General features: G+C 47.4%; 1 protein-coding gene across 1 annotated transcript in view; it reads right to left on the bottom strand.

Moving 5' to 3' along the window:
- Plb1 (phospholipase B1) overlaps positions 1-22202 on the bottom strand; it is a 102966-nt gene that overhangs the window by 70575 nt on the left and 10189 nt on the right. Inside the window, exons 6-13 of the mRNA XM_028778987.1 lie at positions 20413-20475; positions 19778-19857; positions 15516-15591; positions 14563-14661; positions 13532-13588; positions 7788-7859; positions 6434-6508; positions 4426-4489 (exon numbers count right to left, since the gene is read on the bottom strand). Coding sequence (XP_028634820.1) covers positions 4426-4489; positions 6434-6508; positions 7788-7859; positions 13532-13588; positions 14563-14661; positions 15516-15591; positions 19778-19857; positions 20413-20475 — 586 coding nt within the window. The remainder of the gene's footprint in view (positions 1-4425; positions 4490-6433; positions 6509-7787; positions 7860-13531; positions 13589-14562; positions 14662-15515; positions 15592-19777; positions 19858-20412; positions 20476-22202) is intronic.

Genomic DNA, 22202 nt, shown 5'->3' with positions numbered 1-22202 from the left:
CTGTCACACTGTACCCATGGCGTTGGCTGTCACACTGTACCCATGGATTAAAGGAAGCTCCTGAGAAGTACTGATCACTGCTATACATTCATTATAAACATATTCATAATTAGCTTGAATTAAAGGTTTTGTGGTCTGTAATGGTAATTTTACAGATTTCAAGGCTTTAATAAGAAACTTGGGGAGGAAGGAGGGGGTATACAGGAGGGTTTGAATGGAGAAGAGAAAGGAGAAATGATGCAAGGATATTATCTCAAATAAAAGAAAAGAATTGTAATGGGTTGTTTAGGGTATAACAAAAGGAAGCAAAGCCTGTAAGCTCTCTATAGATGAAACTTTCTCCTTCTTTGCCTAAACATTTTTGAGTCATTCTTGTTGGAATCTGCGGACGTGGAGGCTATGGATACAGAAGCTGACACCATCGATGTAGCTATCAGACCCTCCCTTGTGACACTCAACGGATGCTGACATCCAAAAAATACGTTTATATCTACCCTCCAGTTCACCAATTTCATTGTCTACTCATGAATGTGTCTAACCTGTCAGCAGGGGCCCCAGTTCCAATTCCTACAATCCTATTCTTATATTTAAAAGTTCTACTCTATCCTTTAGCATTTGGGTAGTTCCTTCATCAAATCCTCCATCCGTTTTTATTTGTTTAAACATTTTAAATGATTTTAAAATAACATTAAAAAAATAACATTGAGGAAAACACCCAGAAAAACGAGCCTCTTAGGGAAGAATTTGAATTTGGTAAGTAGGCTGGATGTACTAAGGTAGACTCTTAGTCCCCATGGAACAAAACTTCTTGCTGATGATAGGCTATACCAAGTCACAGTTCCTGTGGCCAGGTGGCTTTGCAACCTCCACTGAACACAGGCAGCTGGGTCACAATGAGGTGAAAGGCCTGTGAAGGATTGCCTACTGCTGGAGCATGGCCACTTTCTCACCTTTGCTTTGAGAGAGCTCAGTTTACCTAACTGGGGTAAAATAATAGTATTGGGAGTTTAGCAAGACTCAGTGACTGAGGTCAATGCCCTTTTCCTGTTCCACACTGCTGCCGAGAGCCACACACAGGCAGAATAACGATGCTTTCCGTTTATGAAAGCATGGGTTGTTTCCTCTGCAATTAGAATAAGCAGCTTAAGTCCAACAGATAACCAACAACCCACATCCCCTTCCACTCCTCAGGGCCACTTATTTTTGGAAAAAAAATCAGCAGTAGACCCCCCCCACCAGTGAATAAGTTATCTCAGCTCTATGTTAGCAAGAATCAATATATTGTCAGTCTTTATAAAAGCTGAGGGAGACCTTGCAAGACTTTACCCTTTACTCAATTCCAAATGCTGATTAGTTATTAAAAATAACTTGCCCCAACTTTCTATACCTCATCCTCCACAGCCCCATAGGTGAGCAGGTGGGGGTTCTTCATCCACAAGCTCTGGCGTGTGATGAGAATGGACACAGACCACCAGGAACCATGACCAGTGGTGACAGGCAGTATCCTATTCTGTAACATAGTTTTTGATCTGTGCATCTGTGGGTTGAGGGACACACTAGGAATGGTAACTACCAAAAGGGTCTTGAAAATAATTTGGAAGGCAAAATAGCTGTTTTACACCATAGTCAAACATTTGGGTGGTGGTGCTGTGACCTAGTTTACATTATCAACTCTGAGAATCATTGGATGAATTCAAAATTCTCAGTTACTCAGAGTTACTCAATACGTATTTAGTGGTTCCTCTCATTTGCTAAGCCAGTGGAGATGTAAGAAGATGGCCAACTCCAACAGGATGTATACCATATGTTCCCATTTCAATTAGACATCACTAACAGTGTCTCCAGAGAGGGAAGAATTTACCAGAAACACGGTATCAAAGGAAAACAGGAATGTGCTCTTTTACTGAAGTTTCCCTTTTTCTTTTCCTTCTTCTTTTCTTTTATTTTTTTTAAACATGTAGCCACTTCAGGTCCAAATATGGTTAGAATGCTCAGTCATAGATCAGTGGCACAAAAAGGAAATTTTTTTCTTATTATTTATGTCTCTGTGGTCATTTTCCTGAGTGATACTTCCCAAGAGACTCAGAGGTGCACCCCAATACTCTTAAATGAGTGTGAATTTCACTGGATGGTCATGTGTGGTTTAGTCATAGGCCATCTGGTTAGCTCAGCAGAGGCTTGGGCCAACCTAGCTATGTGTTTACTTAAACAGCGCCTGTCACTGAGGTATCTCAGATGGTATCTCAGATCGTAAGGCCTTGAGATTGGCTCTTGAATTCCTCCAGCACTAATAAACACAATAGTCACCAGGGTCAGGGAGTAAGAAACAGACTGTACTTTATCTAGTTTTTAGATGTTGAGATATGTTCCAATGGATGGTTACCATGACAGAAATACAATTTAGGGAGATTGCAAAATCCTTTACAGATCATCCTCTCTCAGAGTGATAAGATTAAAGTACAGCTATTAAAACCTTCAAACTGATACTCTATCTATTGAGATATATGTAATATCTCTATACGCAGACCTCTATGTCTTAGAATACTGGTTTTTAACTGGGAGGGCACACATAGAAAGATGTCTGTCTCTGTTGTTAAAGTCCACCCAGTAAATAGATCAATAGAAATGCAGTGTCATCAAACACAAGAGCACAACGTATAAAGACTAAACTCTGTGCCCGTGGACAGAGCTAATGCTGGTCTTGCAAGGTGAATTAGAATGTGCGGTTCAAAGGAAAGCTACCCCAACATGTGCCCTGTTTTGTCAGGTCTCTTGCCATTTCTCTACTATGTTTTAACTTTGCCACAGGGGCCATCACCAGAGGCCAAACAGATAAGCAGTCTAATATTGAATACCAGGCTTTAAAGCCATAAACTAAAGAGAGCTTAAACACTTTTAAGGTCCTAGATTCAGGTTATTTATTTATTTATTTTTTTACAATAACAGGTAAAGGATTAAATAGGATTGTCTATTTTGTTGCCCTATAGCTTTGAAGAAGAGTAAATTTTGTATCCAGGCTCTAGTGAGATTTTTGTTTGTTTGTTGTTTTGGGTTTTTTGTTTTTGTTTTTTGTTTTTTTGTTTTTTTTTGAGACAAGGTTTCTGTGTAGCCCTGGTTCTCCTGCAACTTACTCTGTTCAGGCTGGCCTCGAACTCAGTACTTAAGAGATCTGTCTGCCTCTGCCTACTGAGTGCTAGGATCAAGGTATGCGCCACCACCATCCAGCAGTGAGATTCTTTTTTCAACTCATTTGATGATAATATGGCTTAATCTGCCTGTGAAAGCAAGTTAAGCCATGGTGTCTATTTTCTCTGCTCACATCACAGAGAAACAGTGTTACTACAAAGGAGGCATATTTTTACAAATGTAAGACTCCTTATAGGTTTTGTGGCTTCTCCAAACCTAATTTTCTCTTTTCAGTAATCAGTGGTTAAAAATGGATCAGCTAGGACAGAGACTCCCAAATGGCTTATAGGAGAGATTCAACAATTTGTCCACAAGTCAACTGAGAAATGAGCATATCTAATTACCCTCCAATGCCAAGCATGGGGGCCTATAGCACTTCTGTCCCAGCTAAGGTCCTGAGTCACCTGGGTCCCACTATGACCTTCATGTGACCTTCCAGATATACAGACATCACTTCCCAAGCTGCTTCATGGCAAAGAAAGCTGCAGTGCTCAAGTGGTTTCCTCTTTAGGAAGATTGTTAATGACTGCCTAGAACATTCCGTGAGTCTCATATTCAGAGCCCAGCAACATTTTAGAAAATAATGAAGCCAGTGGTGGTGCACACCTTTGATCCTAGCACTTGAGAGGCAGAGGCAGGTGAATCTCTGCGAGTTCAAGGCCAGCCTGGTCTACAGAATGAGTTCCAAGACAGCCAGAGCTACATAAGGAAACCAAGTCTTGAGAGGAAGAAAGGAGGGAGGGGAGGAGGGAGGAAGAGAAGGAGGAAAAGGAAAGGAATGAAAGGAAAGAAAGGGAGGAGAGACAGTTGAGGAATGGGAATGGTACATTTATAATGTTCTGTGCCGCCCTTGAACACATTCTGCATATCCCTTGGGTAAGAAGTATGGACTGGCTAATTTTGCTTTCTGTTTAAAAGTTAATTTTTTTTAAAATAAAAGAACAAATTCACCTAGGAAGGTTTTAAAACAGAAGCATTGCACTCGACAACCCTTAGGCTCCTTGCACAACATGGCCTAAGCTAGGGTCAATGCTCTCTGATGATGATGCTATTATTTTAGTTAAAGAATAATCAAGCATAAACGTGACCTTGTGACTTCATGCAGAGCCATTAAACACCACCCTTCTCACCCATCTTGAGCTCACATCTTGGAAATCCTTGGCATTTTATAGTTGCTCTAACTTGAAGTTCAGACCTCAAGTTGAGTTGAAGCTCACACTGAACACGACAGCCATGTACCTGTTGTGGGGATTGAGTCGGAGGGGTCCTTGTCAGGACAGGTGAACTCTGTTCCTTCTTTCATCTGAAATGAGACAGAGAAGTTAGAAGTAAATGCATGTACTGGGACAGAGGCGGGGTGGGAGGTGGAGTGGGAAGTGGACCCTTAAATTGGAGAAGACCATATACAATTAAGACTGAATAGAACTTCAGTGTTTGTTACGACCTTGCTTCAGTCTGTCTCCTCCAGCCCAGGGCTGCCGCTCTTCCACCTGAGCTCAGGCTTTTAACACTCTTGCTTGGAATGTTGCAACCCTCAACCACGTCACCATCCCCAGGTTGGATGGCCCCCTCTTCCCCATTTGCAGTGGTCTCTCTCAGAAAGCTGGAACAGTGAGCCTCCCCTGCCTATAGTTTCAGCAAAGCCAGGCTGCTCCATTCCTGCTGTTTCTTACTGTGACCTCAAAGACCAGGATGGGGCCAAGCATCACAGAAGATTAATACTATTTGTTGACTGAACAAATGGCTACCATATACCAACCTCAGCATATAACCATTGATCCTATTTCCCTACTCCAGCCTGTCCTTGACCAAGGTCTCTGTCTTCCACGATACCTTCGAACCTTGTATAAACAGTTGCCCCTACTCTTTCTTCTCTCTATTTCTTAGCGTTCTACCCACCAGGCTCATTCCTAGTCACTCTTCAAAACTGAGACCAGGGGCAGCTTTAGGAAAGTTGTCTTCCACCATCTGAGTTGGTTTCTCTTCCTCTGTGTCCCCGGAAGACCCAACACAAATTTTAATCTCAGCTTCTATTACAGTGCATGCAATTGCTGGCTGGTGTGTCTGTTCCTCTACCAAACTGTATTCTTTTGGATCAGCAGTGTATTTTATTTGTGTTTTAAAGTCTCATGTCTGGAACCCATCTATCCATCTACTCAGCCACTCAACAGATCAGCCTGAGTCCTTGCCTCTCTGAGCTTGCATTTGAGAGGTATGGAAGAGACTTACTGTAGCCTGAGGGAGAAGAGCAACACAGAGAAGACAATACCAACACTTCCCTAGCAGTCACTGCATGCAAGATACATGCTTTCTATCTCTTACCATACTTTATAACTCTGTGGCAAGACCATGACAGACACAGCCATTACTTCCCAGATGAAACCCAAAGCACAGGAAGGCTAAGGCCTTGCTTAGTGACACTGAGCCAGGCTATAGAAGAATCTGGATTTGAATACAGAGCCAGTGGCTTCATCTCACTGTGCCTGCTTCCTTCTAGATGTATCTATGATATTAGAAAATACAGGGCCCACTGGGCATTCAAGAATCTTTCATACTGAGTCTCTTAGAAGAGTTCAGGCTACACCTTGGGGTAAATACTTTCCTTTTTCATAAGATGGGATGAGAAAGGCAAAATTCATTCACCTTTATCTACCTTTGTCCTGGATTGAAGACGCCAACCAAGCTTTAGGTGTCCGAGTCCCTGGAGGAGTGCAAAGTGCCCTATCTAATCTCAGCAGGAAGAATCTGAAAGCAGCTGAGATAACCCATAATCAAGTTGCAAGTGAGAAGAAAACAGTATGAGGGTGGATCAACGTCACAGTGCTCTGCTCCCAGACTCTCTGGGTTCCGGACCTCAATGCACTTCTCCTACTCAGACAAGTTTTCTTTTCCTTTCTCCTTAGAGTAAAGGCTCAAGGACTAACCAGAGGTCTGTGAAGGATCTGAGGTATCTTGTCACAGTGCCGTGGGACCCCAACACCTCACCTTTTGAGAACTACACTGAGACAGGTCTAAGGGCTGTGTTGATTCAGGCCACCAAAGGAACACTCCCCCAGCCAGCTGGCTTAATTTCAGGAGCTTGTTACCGTTTCCACAACACCATAGCTTTCAGTGTGCCCAGAGACAACACAGAGCCAAGTAGAAGGTTACAAAGATTCAAGGCTATCCTTTAAATAGAAGGTTACAAAGACTCAAGGCTGTCCTTTAAGTAGAAGGTTACTAAGATTCAAGGCTGTCCTTTCCTTACCTGTAGCTTTGCTATGGGTTTCAGCCGTCTGGCCTGGTAGTTGCTATTTCTGTAGGTGAACAGATAGGGGCTCTCCTGCAGAAAAAAATAGTAACATGTAATGTGATGCAGAGCTCTCCCTCCATGATAATCAAGCTTGCCAAAGGGATGGGGTTCAAGAGAGAACTGAGGAGGATTATTGGGGAGTAAGGAGTTTATTTAAAAAGTTATGACTGTCACAGACAAGCAGACAGAAACACAATGTCATGGCTTGGGCTCTGAAGGACAGTCCAGGCCCCAGCACCACAGAGAGACAGTATGATGGCATTGCTAAAGAAAGATATAGAGCCCATGTGACAGAGTAAGAATGAGGAGGTTTCACAGTATAAGCCTGTAGGCTAGACAGGAGACAGGAATAGAGCTAGGAAACAGGTTGTGTGTGACCAATACCCTCCTGGCTGTAAGTTCATGTCTCATGAAACAGACTCTGGTCCCAGAGGTCTGCAACTAGGGACCCAGGAGGTGCTGTCAATTTCTGTGACTGGGAAAAGGCTGCTGTGTTATGGCCTGGGCAGTGGCTGGATTCTAACATTGAATTCTCAAACATCATTTTCTCAATGAAGCCAACCCTTTTCCTGGCTCTTTCCTCTACTTGCCTCTTGGCCCTCCGAAGAAGTTCCCTGAGACTTTGAAATGGCTCTTTTGTAAACCAGCATCAAGGTCTGTGTCGCTGGGCTAAGCACACCTATCTCAGCCAAAAGAGAACCTCATTTTAGGCTTTTCGGAAGCCATAGTGAAGAGGGAAAAGGTAAATTATTGCTTCTTATTGCATAACAATAATAAACTTATTAATTCATCAAGAAGAATCAACCTGCATTCCACAATAGAATGAATTTCCATCACTAATGTTTGGTAATTTCTTCATCCATGTCTTTGGAAAGATTGCATATATATACATACGTGTGTGTGTGTGTGTCTATACATATTATATTACATGTTGAGCACATATTTAGATACAGCCTTCAAGACTCCTTAGGAACAACCCATCAGCTCTGGCTCCTGAGGGAAAGGAAGGGCCATGAACGGCACTTGGGCCACAAGACCAAGGCTCTGAGGAGGTGAACAGGATCATAGCTGGAGGCCAGGAGAGCCTTGGCTTTGTTCCTGTGATTTCCATGGGTATGGAGAGCCTTCCCTCTGCCAGCCTTCTCTCACGGTCCATATGTTTTAGGACAGCCACATGTACAACCTATGCTCAGGCCCAGGGCAACAGACCCAAGACTGTCAAGGGGCTAACGTCTCAGTAAGACCCCACATTTCAGCAAATTCCATGTGTCTGCCCACATCCCGGCTCACCCAGTCCAGGGTCTCCTACCTGAGACGGACATTTCATTGTCTTTCTCTCTGCGGCCTTGATTGATTCATCCTTTCCACCTACTGGTTCCATCTAGAAAAGAAAGTGGTATCTAAAACAGATGCACCTCCCTCAGCAGGCAGCAGCCTTCTATGGCGCACCTGAGATGCCGCTCCCCCAATCCCTCCACGGGGGCGGGGAGTGTCTCAAGAGTTTTACTCTTGGATCAGCAGCCCATTGGTGGCATTTCCAGCTCTGTCTTAGACTTGGGGGTCAGAAGCTTAGCCCCTAGTGGGGTGCAACCTACTGTTCCCCAGGGATTCTGTAGCTCTCATTTGAAGATCACTGCATGAGGGTTAGTGGGCTTCTTGGGTTTTGTTTTTTCATAGGGAAGATTTCCTAGTCCACCTCAGGAAGAAATGCAGGAAGAGAAACTGAACATGCTTTGGGACAAGTATCCTAGGCAGACTGACACTGGTAGGCTGAAGCCAGCCAGATATCCTGCAACAGGTCGCATGGCTTCCTGATCACCCTAGGGTGGATGTCATGTCCTCTCCTCCATGCCCAGCTCTTGGCTGGCTCACTGATCAAGATTTCCACAGCAACAAGAGTAGAGGCAAGGAAGTGTGAGGCAGCGTGTGAAAAGCACGTGTCCTTTCCCTGGCAGCTTCTCTTCTGTAGCTATACTCTACATCAGTGGCTCTCAACCTTCCTAACGCTGCAACCCTTTAGTACAGTTCCCCATGTTGTGGTGACCCTCCCCCCAACTATAAAATCATTTCACCACTACTTCATAACTGTAATTTTGCTATTGTTGTGAATCATAATGTAAATATTGATATGCAGGATATCTGATGTGTCCCCCAAAGGGATTGCAACCCACAGATCAAGAACCACCAATCCATACACACATAAACCCAGGTCCAGTTTAAAGACAAAAACCAAAACCCCACACCTCTGCATTGAAATTTACGCAGCTTCGCATGAAGCCAAACAGACCCCAGTCTTTAACTGGGCTGCTGAGCTAGAGAGACAGGGAGTGTGGCTTGGCCCCCACACCCATGGATAAGGCTGTCCAGTGACTTGAGAAAGAATGCCATAGTGCAGTAATTGCAAAGGCCACCTAACAACAGACAAACGTGCCCGAGAGCAACAGCAGGGGAACCAGAAAAGCACTGGAGACCAGAACAAAGGCAAGTGGAGAATCCGATGGAGCTGTTTTGTTTACATGTATGGCTGGGCTTCAGGGACAGGGCCTTCTGCATGCTAGGCAACTTTTCTATTACTAAGCCCTGGGCCAAGCCCAAGGGGGATGCTTTAAAAACTTTGTATGGACTGGAGATGAGTCTCAGGGGAGTGCTTGCCCAGTATGCTTAAACCCTAGGTTTGATCCCCAGCACTGAATTAAGACCTTGTGTGGAAGTATATGCCTATGATCCTGGCACTTTGGAGGCAGAGGTGGGGGCATTCACAAACTCAAGTTCAAGGCCAGCATGGATAAGAGTGGGAGGGTAGTGAGGAGAGAGAGGAGAGAGGGAGGGAGAGAGGAAGAGGAGGAGAGAGGGAGAATGAGAAGAGACAGGGATCCAAGTGGTTTTTTGCACATGCCTTCTTCCTCCTACCTGGGAGCTTTGTGCTTTGCTCTTAAGCTGATTGCACCCAGAGTGCGAGGCTCAGGTAGCAACCTTGCCTCTCATCTTTCAAGGACTGTTGACAGGGATGTAGGTAGTCACTAGCTTGGACACCCTGTCTGTCTGCCACACGTATACACCATGAAGACTTCAAATTCCCTTCAAGATCTCATCCTGTGTTTGTACCCCAGATCCCAGAAGGCAAAGGAATGTTCAGGGACGGGTGTTTTGTTCTGAGCCAATGGAAGGAGAGTCAGATAAGGGGGTATAATTACTGTCACTTCTGAAGAAGGAGTGGCAGCCTGTGGCTCCAGGCCCCTGGAGGGGGAGTAGTAGGTGGGGGAGGGGAAGGAAGGGACTGGGCTCTTAAACCTCTCAAACTCCTTTCTGTTTTATTTTGACAGTGGCCACTCCTAGAGCCATGAAGGGAAAGCATGCTGCTCACAAAGGGAGTGCCCTGGGGCCTGGCTGGTTGCCAGGGTCAGGTAGTCAACTTCGAAGCATCTTTCTCCTCCTCAATCTTTTAAGAAACTCAGAACCCATGAGAGAATCTGGAAAGAGACCACCTCTATTCGAAGGGAATGAATCCAGGAGAACCTTGAAAGATAGTTCAAGATCCTCAGAGGAGAATTCATAGGTTTGCCCAACAAAACTGTTAGAACCGAACCTTTAAATGGGCCCAATGGTGCTTGCCTGAAAATTCAACATTGGAGGCTGAGGTAGGAGGATTGCTTCGATTTTGAGGGCAGCCTGATTACAGAGTGAGATCATGTCTCAGGGCTAAGGCAACAGCAAGCCTCAAGATAAGTGTTTCTGTATCAGTCACCCAGTTTTCTGACACCAGTTCTGAGTCTGAATCTTCAAAGGAGATAGAATACTTAATTACTTCATAGAATCTCCCTTCCTCCCGCCACCACCCAGTGCTGCACACACTATTTGTCCTGCCCTTGGGACATCTGCTCCTTGCTTTCGCTCTGTCTTCCACTCTGCTCTGCCACCATGAAATTAGCTAGTACATGGGGACAATGAGGGTGATCTTAAGAAATCCTCTCTGTGGGATGGTGAAATGGCTAAGCAAGTAGGCACTGGCCACCGAGCCTGAAGTGAGTCACATGTGAGCTCAGTGCTCCCCTCCCCTCAATAAGTAAACACAATAAATTAAAAAAAAAAAATCAGATCTGGAACGAGTTCTCTCTCCTGCCCGGTAACTCTAGCATCTTCCTGTGAGGATTCATGTAAGGATTTGTGATCGCTGCAAAGACCTGAGATTTATGCCCTTAGGGGTGTGTCCCTTTCACTACCACTGTACAAGAATTTCCAGAATTTGCTGAGGAAGCAACAGAAAGGGCCCTGAGAGATTGACTTCTGCCCAGACACAAAAGCCTCTTCAGCTTCACATAGGAGATGCAAGCTTCAGCCAGGGTTGGGGGTCGGAGACCATGTACCTGAGAGAGTTCTAGTCCAACTGTGGGCAGATAAAACTGCTCGACACCTCTGCATCTGTGTAGCTCCCAGAGCTCACACCTACTGTCTGAGGGCAGGGAAGGACAATATTGATGTGGCTTATGCATAGCCTCACGTGGCTCTGTGGACTGCAGAGATTCCTTCGGATGCAGATGAGCACCGGGAATGTAGTCAGGAGATACTCAGGTCCCTGAGATCATCTTCTGACACCATTTCTGCTGCCTAACTAGGAAAGCTCTCTCCTAAGCCTCTGTGTCTGTGAATGTGGCATAGAACATGTACCCTGGGACTGACCACAGTGGTTTGGGGTAAACGGAGCACATCAAAAAAGCGGCTCCAGCTCCAGCCTTCCCTACGGAGACAGAACTGAGAGGTGTAAAGGGAGCCCGCAGGCACCCGTTGTTTCCCTTTGAGGCTGGCTGAAGGTCATCACAGTCTTGAGACAGAGAGAAAAACGTTACTTACGTCAAGAAGTGGGACTGGAGCCAGAACCACTTTTTGACACCCCTCACCTCGCCCTAACCTGTCACATTCCTGATCCTTCACAGGCAGATTCAAGCCTGCAGGAGCTGCGGGTGAGGTCTCGCAGAGTTGTGGGTGGCCTGGTGGTTTGCCAGTGAGGAAACTAGAGGACTAAAACACTTGGGGAACTCCTCTCTCCCATTCTGGGCTGCAAGGAGCCTTGAGGGACTTATTGGGAAACTGTGGGCTTGTGGGTGTTTGGATAAGTCTAGAGAGAGGCAGGTGACTGCTGCCTAGGACAACTGTTAGCTCTTCTCCAGAGTCCTTAACTTGCTGTATCCCAGGCCCTGGGCCTTAAAGGAGACACCTTCTGCTTCCCTCTGGCCGCTGGCTCCTTGTGACCCTTGAGCAGGTCAGAAGAAACTGGGTCAGAAGCATGGGAATGTCCCTTGGCTGCCTGATAAAGACAGTTATCACCATTACTGAGGCCAACACTGCAGTCAACAGCAGGATCAAAGGACATAGAAAGGAACCCAGCCCTGCTGGCTCTTTCCAGCTGTTCTCCCTCTCACTTTCCAGGCCTTGCCTGTGCTCTAGGTTCCATTGTCCCCAGTTTCTGGCAGATCAGCCTCCCTCCCTCCTGCCATCTGCTGATGCACTTAACTCACTGTCCTCAAACTCTTCACTCACAAAAGGCCCCTTGCCAAGGATGTCTGCCCTGTTCTCTTCCTATACACCACTTCAAATCCTGTCTTCGGAGCCTCTCCTGACCTTGTGGTCAGACACTTGTTGGCTGAGGAGGCATGGTGTGAGTAGAGGCCCAAGGTTTGGCTGAGCTGGCACCATCAACCTGTCTTCTTGAGAGAAGGTGGTTGGAGGACAAGCCCCTACTAGGGAGCCCGAAGTCTGCCCTCTGTCCTTCCTGGGAGAAAGGCTAGCAGTGGCTCTCAACCTGTGGGTGGTACGTGACGCTTTCGGCAAACCTCTATCTCCAAAAACTATTTACATTCCGACTCATAACAGGAACAAAGTTATGAAGTAGCAACAAAAATAATTTTGCGTGTGGGTGGTTTTTCAGAGACAGGGTTTCTCTGTGTAGTCCTGGCTGTCCTAAAACTCACTCTATAGACTAGAGTGGCCTTGAACTCGCAGAGATACACATGACTCTGCAGCACTTTAATCCCAAATGCTGGGATTAAAGGCATGTGTCACCACCATCTGGCAACAAAAAAATCTCATTTTTGGGGGTCACTGTAACATGAGGGACTATGTTAAGGGGTAACAGCATTAGGAAGGCTGAGAACCACCAGTAAAGGATTATCCCCTCCAAGGCCTACTCCACCTGCAAGTGGTTTTGTCAGTGAAATCTGATGCCTTTATGAAAGGGCAAAGTGTTTTACACATGGGGTCACGTCCACGGTCCCTAACCTCCCTGCTATGACTTCCACAGACCACCTTGGGATAATATGAAACTCAGCATACCCCACACAGTGAAATATTTCTAATCCAATGAAGAAGAAAAACCAACTTCCCTTGCTGGGATTGTAAAGCTTGGGTAACATGAACGGGGGTGGGGCAGGGAAGGGATAATGGAGAAAGCACCCCAGCACCCTGAAAGGGCATCAAGCTTTGGGGTACCTTCTATCCACTAATAATCCCAAAGGCCCTAGGAAATCTTCGGGAAAGTCTATCACTGCTACCCTATGGAGATCGACACATTCTGTGATATCAAGGATAAGATACACTGAATGTCTGGGGTCAGGGGTTTGTGTTTTGTGTTATTTGGGGAAGTTGATACCCCGAATTGATACAGGTATGAAAGGAAGAATCTAATTTGAGTCCAGATCATCTCTTTGCAGACAAAGCTGGCTCTGGAGACCACCCAGGCCTTTAGACCTGCATGGTGCCACCTAAGCGACGAGAGGGAGTAGGAGCTGCGGGGGTGGGGAAGCCTGTGCCCCGAGATGTGCCCTGAGATGAAAGGAAGCAAGCCAATCACCCAATCTCGGAGGGCACGGCTCTGCCTCTGGGGAAAGTAGGATGAAGCCTTCCCCCAGGTCTTGTCATTGGTGGGGGTCAAGCTTCTGGGCACTGAGCTTAGCTAGCATCCTTTGGGTAACCTGCACCTCTTCCTGAGTGCAGTGGCAGCGGTCGTCCCTTTGTGAATCAGCACACAGGCTGGCGTGAGCCTCTGAGCCCCACACTCACCATGTTATTCCAGATCCTGAAGGCAAGTGTGGTGGGATCCTGGGGCGAGGACCTTTCCTGGAAGAGAAGGGACTCTGTGTCAGCTCCCTGACCCCAGGATATGATGGCCTCCATACTGACTGATCCATGAGAACAGGGCTGTGACCCATCCAGCTCTGTCCCCTGGCCTTTCCTTAACAGTGAGTTTATAGAAGCGCTTTCTGGGGTGAGGGTTTGGTGGTCAGGGCTGCAGGAAGCAGGGTGAGCCTCTGGTTGCTCTGCCTTGTGGTGGAGCCTCTAAACCTGAACTCCCAACAGGAGCAGGTAACAGAGGTGTGACTCAGCTGTGGTCTGAATGAGGAAGTGGGCCCAGGCAGGGGGTCCTTTCCCCCTTAAGAGCCATGGCTTTAAACAGCAAGTAAGTCTTGGAGGTAGCACAGCGATGCCAACAGACAGGAGCTGGGTGCTGTTCCCAGCTGCAGCCCTGAAGGGGAAAGCTAGAGGTGGTGGCCTTGAAGACCCCACCCTCAGTAAGCACAGTGATGAGAGGTACCCAGGGCTTCCCAACTCCAGGCCCTGAGTTCTTCCCATATGTTAACTCATGGGATCTCCACATCCACTCTAGATGGATGGAATATCAGCTCAGTCCTTGTTTAGCAGATGTGAGGCCAAGGCACAGAGAGGTCAAACCAGTTCCCTGAAGTCACACAGTTGGTCCATTCCAGAAGCAGGACTTTAGACCACACTATCAGCTCTGGGTCTCTGCTCTTTATTTTGGAGCTGTCCTATATCTCAGAATCTGCCTCATGGGGCTATGCAACCCTGTGAGGGAACTGCAGGAGAAAAGGTGAAAGACTGCTATGGTATTGTCTCTGAGATTGTACCTCTAGCATTTGGTAAAGTTTGGGGCTTCTGTGGAGGATGGGGGAAGGGAAGAAGGAGAGGGAAGAGGAGGAGGAGTCAGAGTTGGAGGTAGGGGCAAGTGTGTGGTGTGTTCCAGACTTCTTCCTATGTACTATCCAGACTCTTAACACCTCACATAGCTTACTCACCGAGGGTGGTTCTAGCTCAGAGAAGAAAGGCTGAAAAACCACTGCGAAGGACTCATGCTTGTTGAACTTGCTAGAGGCCAGGAGATCTTCCCAGGCTTCCTGAAGGGAGAAGAGTATGCATATTGAGAGCCCAATCCAGCCAGAACTGTTTAATGCACCAGGACCGCTCAATCAACCCCCCCCCACACACACACAGTATACAATCATGTGCTTGGAAGGGCCCCCTTGCCTTACACTCTGGGTCTCTTGAGGACTAAAAATGAGTTCTCTTGTCTCGGAAACCCCAGCAGCAGGGTGTACCAGACAGAGAGTTGGAGACTCTGCTCTGGAAACTCAAAAAGTACAAGACATCCCTGTATGCCAAGGAGGAGTCATGTTCTCCTAGGGGGCTAGGTCTGCAACAGTGCCCTCTCTCCCATCTGTAATCTCCAGATTAGACTGTCACACAGCTGCGTTTCCAACAATTACATGAAAACAACGTTAATGTTTGTCAGCAGGCACTGCATTCTGAGCTGTTCACCAGCTCAAAGTGTAAGAATGGTGGCTTTCACTGAGCCCGCCACACCCGACATGGCCTCTTTGGTCAACTTCAGGAGCCATGGCTTGCCTTCACACAGGCACCGTCTGAGTGGAAAAAGCCACACTCCTAGCAGTGTCGGCAACAGAGGTAGCAAAAGACATCTCAGAAGTAATGGGCAAAGTTTTTCACCAGCTGCTATCAGCACGGTCCCCTCCCCCATCACACATGCTGTGGTGTCTCCCCTTTATGATGACAGTATGGATTCATCACGGGGAGTACTGTCAGGGTACCTCTCACCGGTTCCCAGCACTCCCGAATTCAGCCAAGTCTTACTGGAGCTAGCTTAGCTCACTGTCTCCCATCATCCTGTTCTCCTCCTTCATCCTCCCCACCCCCGGAGAGCCAGCAGCCCAGGTTCCAAGCCGGGACTCACCTGATAGAACCACTGCATGACAGCCTTGGATAACTTCGTTGTCTTCTCTGAGCATTTGCAAACCTCTGGTGCAGGACTGCAGGTCAGAATGAGCCAAGCATAACGGATTATACTGGTGGGGTAGGGCTATGGGGGTGGGGGGGGCAGGGGGTGCAGAGAGTTGCTTAGGAAGAAGGGAAGTTGCAGCCTTAGAGGGTGCAAGAGAAGAGAGGCAAATGGTGAGTAGGAAGGTTGGGGGAATGTCTTGTTAGGGTTACTAGCACTGTGATGAAGGCAACTTGGGGAGGAAAGGGTTTATTTGGCTCAACTATTCTGAAACACAGTCCACTGAGGGAAAGCCAAGGCAGAAATTCAAGGTGGGAGGGAACGTGGAGGCAGGAGCTGATGCAGAGGCCACAGAGGGGGGCTGCTTACTGGCTTGCACTCATGGCTTGCTTAGTCTGCTTTCTTACAGCACTCAGGAGCGCTATACACTAGCCCAGGGGTGTCAGGATCCGTAATGAGCTGGGCCCTCCCCCCACCAATCATTAATTAAGAAAATGCCTTACAGGCTTGCCTGCTTACAGTCCCATTTTATGAAGGCATTGTCTCATTTGGGATTCCCTCCTCTCAGATGACTCTAGCTTGTGTCAAGATGACATACACCTGACCAGCACAACTGACCCTTTGTCAACCTGACACAAACACGTCACGACCAAGCCATAACCTTTCCTTTCTTGTTCATCTCTTAGATTTCATATTAATTAATATCATGATGTAAAACATATTACATAGTTAAAAGTCCCACAGCCTTTACGAATTCAAACACTTCAAAATTCAGTCTCTTTTAAAAAATACCCAAAAACTCTTTTAAAATATAAAGTTTCCATAAAACTCCAAAATCACTTTAAAAACTCAAAGTCTTTCAACTGTGGGCTCCTATAAAATCAAAATAAGTTAAAAAAAACTTTCTTACTTCAAGAGGGGAAACAGGGCACAATTACACTCCGAATAAAGAAAAATCACACTCCAACTGTGTAAATCACTCAATGGCCAATGTCTGGGATCCACTCACAATCTTCTGGGCTCCTCCACAGGGTCTGGGTCACTTCTCCAGCTCTGCCCACTGCAGTACACAAGGACTGTCTCCTAAGCTCAGGCCCACACTGCTGCATGGCCTGCTGCCCTGGGCATCTCCACAGTTTTGGGGCCTCTTGCTGTAACTGGGCTGCACGTTTGCTACTAGGCTCTCCCTCTCCTACGCTCTCCTATGCTGTCTTCAGGTACCTTGCCACAGTGCCAAATCTCCCCTGTTTTCCATGATCCCTTCCTGTCTTCAAAACCAGTACCACCTGGGTGACTCCTACACTGTCAAGTTCGGTTGACAGCATGCGTGGGTACAGCCTTGGCCACCTCTGGAACCCAGCTTCTGTGTGCTCTCAGGAAACACTTCCCAGAAGATTTCACTTCATCCATGATGGTCTCTTCGTAATCACCACTAATTTCTCAGTTCCAGCATCAATTTTCCCAGCAAAGGGAAGGTTTCACTCCATTTCTGGTCTCCTGTTAATCATGACTGACTCTTCAGCCCCAGCAAACCAGAACCACAGAGGCTTAATTCCTAATACGCAATGACCCCAAGAGAGAGTCAAGTGACACTCAGACTTTCTTCTGAAATCTCACAAGGCAGACCTCTGTCATCTGTCCTGCCCCTAGGTTCATTCACCAACCTTTGAACCCTCAACAGCTTTTCTAGCCTAAAGTTCCAAAGTGATCCCATGATTCCCCCCAAAAACAATGTGGTCAGGTCTATCACAGAGATACCCCACAAAGCTGGTACCCATTTCTCTTAGGGTTACTACTGCTGTGATGAGACCCTGTGACTAAAAGCACAGCGGAGAAAAAGGATTTATATGGCTTACATATCCTGAATCACAGTCCACTGAGGGAAGTCAGGGTAGGAACTCAAACAGGGCAGGAACCTGGAGGCAGGAGCTGATGCAGAGGCCCATGGGGGAGTGCAGCTTGCTCCTCATGGCTTGCTCATGATGTTAAACATGAGCCCTACAGGCTTGTCTGAACCCTGGTCTAACGAATCATTGTCTCAATTAGGGTTCCTTCCTCTCAGAAGACTCTAGCTTGTCAAGTTGACACAAATGTGGCCAGCTCAGGGCAGAATGCACCCCATGGAGCCCTTGTCCACTGTTGGGCCCCATTTTGACCCTGGTTTGGGCCTTGAGGACAAACCCAAGCCTGGCTCAAGTTTTGAGACATGTCTCAGTCACTTCCTTACTGGGATGACTCAACAAGACCCTTTGGCCTTGCCTCTGCCCCGCTGTTGCTGATGTAGAGTTTTGCCATTGGCCCTGTCAGTCACCCCATACACTCTGTCACCCTTCCCCAACCCCTACGTCATCTCACCCCACCAAAACTCTTCCCCACTATGCTCTGAGTTTATATAAGTGAGAGGCTGACACATTAAAGTTGAGTCCCTGCTTCGGCAAGACTCCCAGCTGGGTGTTTCTTTTGCTATCGACACTCACCATATCGCTCAGCCCTGGTGAGAGACCCACAGGATGGGACAGCCCTCCTCTCACCTGGACCTGCCAGCAAGGAGCCGACAGTCCCCCAGGGTCAGGATGTGCTATGAAGATATTCTTCCTTCCCTTCCATGTGCTCCCCACTTGCTCGCCACCCTAGAAACCCACACCCCATCCTTACAATCCTGTTCTCCTTCCCCTTCAGAACCCCTCTTTCCTTTCTCAGCTGGCCTTGTCCTGACCTTCTCACATGAACTTCTTTCCCAAAATCAAATACAAGATTCTGAAGCTAAAGCAAAAATCCTATGAAAAATTTCAGAAATATACCAGAATCAAGTTCTGAGACATTAAAGTACATTGTTGCTGGGCAGTGGTGGCGCACACCTTTGATCCCAGCACTTGGGAGGCAGAGGCAGGTGGATTTCTGAGTTCGAGGCCAGCCTGGTCTACAGAGTGAGTTCCAGGACAGCCAGGGCTACACAGAGAAACCCTGTCTCGAAAAACCAAAAAAAAAAGTACATTGTTATTTTTTTCCTAGTAATTTTCCAGAGTAATACTTCTTATCACTAGAGATGCTTTGCCAAACCTGTGTGTTTAAGACTGTGTCTCATGTAGCAGCCCAGGCTTGCTTCAAATGTGTTTCATACAGCTTTGTCCTCTGACACCTCCCCCACCCCCACCTCTATCTTCTAAGTGCTGAGACTACACGTGTGTATCACTACGCCTAGTTTTTGTTTTGTTTTTGTTTGTTTGTTTTTCGAGACAGGGTTTCTCTATATAGCCCTGGCTGTCCTGGAACTCACTCTGTAGACCAGGCTGGTCTTGAACTCAGAAATCTGCCTGTCTCTGCCTCCCAAATGCTGGGATTAAAGGGGTGCACCACCACTGCCCAGCACTATGCCTAGTTTTATACAGTGCTGGAGACTGACTCCAGTTTGTGTATGCCAGGCAAGCACTCTTTCAACTGTGCTTAAATTCTCAAATCATTTGGGGGTGGGGGTGGGGCTCTGGTTCTATCACTAGGTCAACCAAATTAAATATTGCAACATTCTCACTGACTCTGGCACTCACTAGTATGTGAGCCAGACAGCTATTGAACTCTCCAGCCTCCAAGCTTGGGTCTCCCTCGGGATCAATGTATGTGGAGAGCCCATGCAATACTTGAAAGGACTCTAGCCAGGCTGAGCATGGCAAACACGGCTTTGGCAAGCCTTGCCCTTCTCCACCATTCCCCCTGTCTTGCTAAAAGCTGTTAGATTACATTTCTAAAGCTAGCCCCTGAGGTCCAGTTCCTTATTTGGCCAATTCCTGAGACCTCCTCCTGAGGCTGACCACCATAGTCCAGCTATCGAAGTATTGAAGTCCAGCAACCAAATACCTGCTTTGGCTCACCTACTTAAGGTGCCCAATTAAAATTAAACAACTCATCCTAACACAGGGTTTCCCATTCTATGTTTATAAACCGCCATTTTCCTATGGGCCATGTCTGTCTCCTCTCTATCCAGAGGCAGTCCTTTGTCTTCCAGGACAGAAACCCCTCCCCGTCTTCCTTGCCCCTTTTCTTTATCCCTTATCCCTGCCCTTTGTCCCTCTGGGTAAATAATCTCCTTTGTGCTGAGAACACGGTCTTAGAGTATCTTGACCTACTTCAAGGTCCCTACAGTACATGTGACAACCACACCATAGACGACGGTCCTACTCTATGTCTGTCTGTCTGTCTGTCTGTCCCTCGCTCTCTTTTACCTGACGCCAGTCTCTTGATGCTGAAGAGCTGTGGCCAAAACCTCAGAGAGATCCACCAAATTCACAAATGCTCTGGGGACCTAGGAGATGAAGACACATAAGAGATAGGAAGAGACACGTTCATGTGCCAAGCTGCCATGGCTGCCTCTGGGCCTTCTGGAACCCTGTGAGCCTTGTTTGGGAACCACCCTTTGGAGGGTTTGGATGAGATTGGTCCAAAGGTATCACTCCTTCAGCTATGTATCTTAGAATGCACCTCTTGCCTCTCCCTGGTGAGGCCCAGATCCTGGGGAAGCACCCTGTATGTGGGGAGGTGAGGCACAGCATGGTTCTTGGGCTCTCAGAGACTGCAGCTGCCAGAGAGGCCAACCTCAGCCAGAAAGCAATGGCACTTGACGCTTTGAGAGTGCCCAGCCCCCCACTCCCGGAGCACCCCTTTTCAGGATGGGTGAGAAGATGGAGTCCTTCCAGCTTTCCATCCTCAGGGTCTTGTTCTCTTACTCCAGCAAATACCACTGAGAGTAAACCAAATCGCACTTCTGCTGCCCTGAGAAGGGCCTCAAGGGCAGTCAAAATGGTGCTTGCCTCATGCTCCGTGTCCCGAGGCCCCAGGGGGTGGGGAGCCATTGCCTTACCTCACGATGCAGGTAGTCCAGTACCCCCCATAGCATCTCCACGTGCCTCGTCAAGTGCCTTTTCTGTGAGAGAAGAACGAACAAGGGAGGCAACAGGGAGGACACAGGCCCAGGGACCCAGACTCAGACGACACCACAGAGACTATGGCAGATGCTTAACAGAGGCTGTGCTCCCTCACAAGTGTAGACTCTCAGAGCTGCTTCGTTTTGGTTTGGGCTTTGGGTCCAGTCTCTGTTTCTCTAACCCATCCTCCACTAGGGAGGTGTTGCACATCAGAGAAGGGCAAGCCCGAGGCTGAAACGTGATGACAGCCACTGTGGTGGCTCTGATGCTCAGGCAAAGGTGGGACACATTCCTTCCTAAGGGCTGAGAGAGCTGTTTTTATTTGGAGAAAATAAATCGGAAGAGGGAACACGATCAACCTGGACTTGGGGACCCAGACAGATCTCAAAACTTCTAAAACAGGACCTGGAGCAGTGGCTTGGTGGGTGAGAGGCATCTGCCACTGAAGCCTGGTGACCTGTTTGATCCCAGGGTTATTCTTGATCTCCTCACATCATGGCATGTCTCTCTGTCACACACACACACACACACACACACACTCGTGTGCACACACATACACACAAAATAAATAAAATATAATAATTTTTAAAAAATCCAAAATTTCCCCAGAGTACAGGCTAAATATTCCTTATCTGGGAGATTTGGGACCAGAAGTGTTTCTGTCTTTGGAGTCTTTCAGGTGTGGGGTATTTGCAAAGATTTTTACCAACTGAGCATTTATTATCTGAAAATTCCAAATCTGAAATGCTCAAAAGTTTTTGGATTTTTGGATTTCTAATCAGAAATCCAAGCTGGGCTGTTTGCCAGATCCGCCCTTCTCCACCCCAATCCCTGTGCAGTGGTTGCCTGAGTAAGAAAAATGGTCTTGGAAAGAGAGTCACAAGGGCCCCATTACTAGGATGTATAAATCTGCTCCCCCCCAAACCCAGTGCAGCCCTCTCCCCGTCTTTGTAGGTGAGAAAATAAGCTGATGAGGGAACCTCTAAATTTGACCCCTGGTTATCATTTCAATGTGAAAAATAAAATGTACAAGAAGATGAACGCCTCAGCTGGCTGCAGTCTAGCTGTCCCCTGCAGCAATGTGGCTCAGACAGCAAGACAAGGCAGGGCAGGAGGCTGTGCTATTACCTGGGGGGACAGGGGCAGACACTCTAGAGGCAGCTGCCAATCATCAAATGAGGATTGTGGGGAGGGCCGAGCCCCACCCACAGCCTGGAAGAAGTGCCCATGTCTGTTTCTCCTCTGCTCCTGCTTTGGTAAGAGGCCTCCCAGCCCATCTGTTGGCAATGGCCAGTGGTAAGCACTCTGTCTGGATTCTTCTGAGCAACACACTTTCCTTCCTAAAGAGCCCTAGGATGTGAGTCTCTGCAACTCATCTGGGGGCATTTGCTCAGGGCATCCATCCTCTCTGGGAGCCTTGGAAGAGCATGGTGCTTCCATTCCCAAGTGAGATCTTGCTTTAGAAACCTCTGGGTCAAGGGTTTGTCTGTAGACATTTGGGGCATCTAACTCTCATCCAGCCACCACAGCTGTAGAATGGTTGTCACGTGGCTCAGCAACTACCCTGTGTCCAAGTGGAAGACACTATGTACCTATAATGACTGTCATAGACATTTGCCTTCAGACTGCTTTCATCATGATTCAGTATGTTATGTGCTTCCCACGGCAGTCCAGTGCATGCATCCAGGACAAGAGCTGCAGAGCAGTCCAGTGCACACATGCAGGA

The sequence above is a fragment of the Grammomys surdaster genome, unplaced genomic scaffold (assembly GCF_004785775.1).
Source record: "Grammomys surdaster isolate TR1022 unplaced genomic scaffold, NIH_TR_1.0 343, whole genome shotgun sequence".
NCBI classification, from domain to species: Eukaryota; Metazoa; Chordata; class Mammalia; order Rodentia; family Muridae; genus Grammomys; species Grammomys surdaster.
The sequence above is the reverse complement of the archived record's forward strand: the minus strand, read 5'-3'. Positions and strand labels throughout refer to the sequence as shown.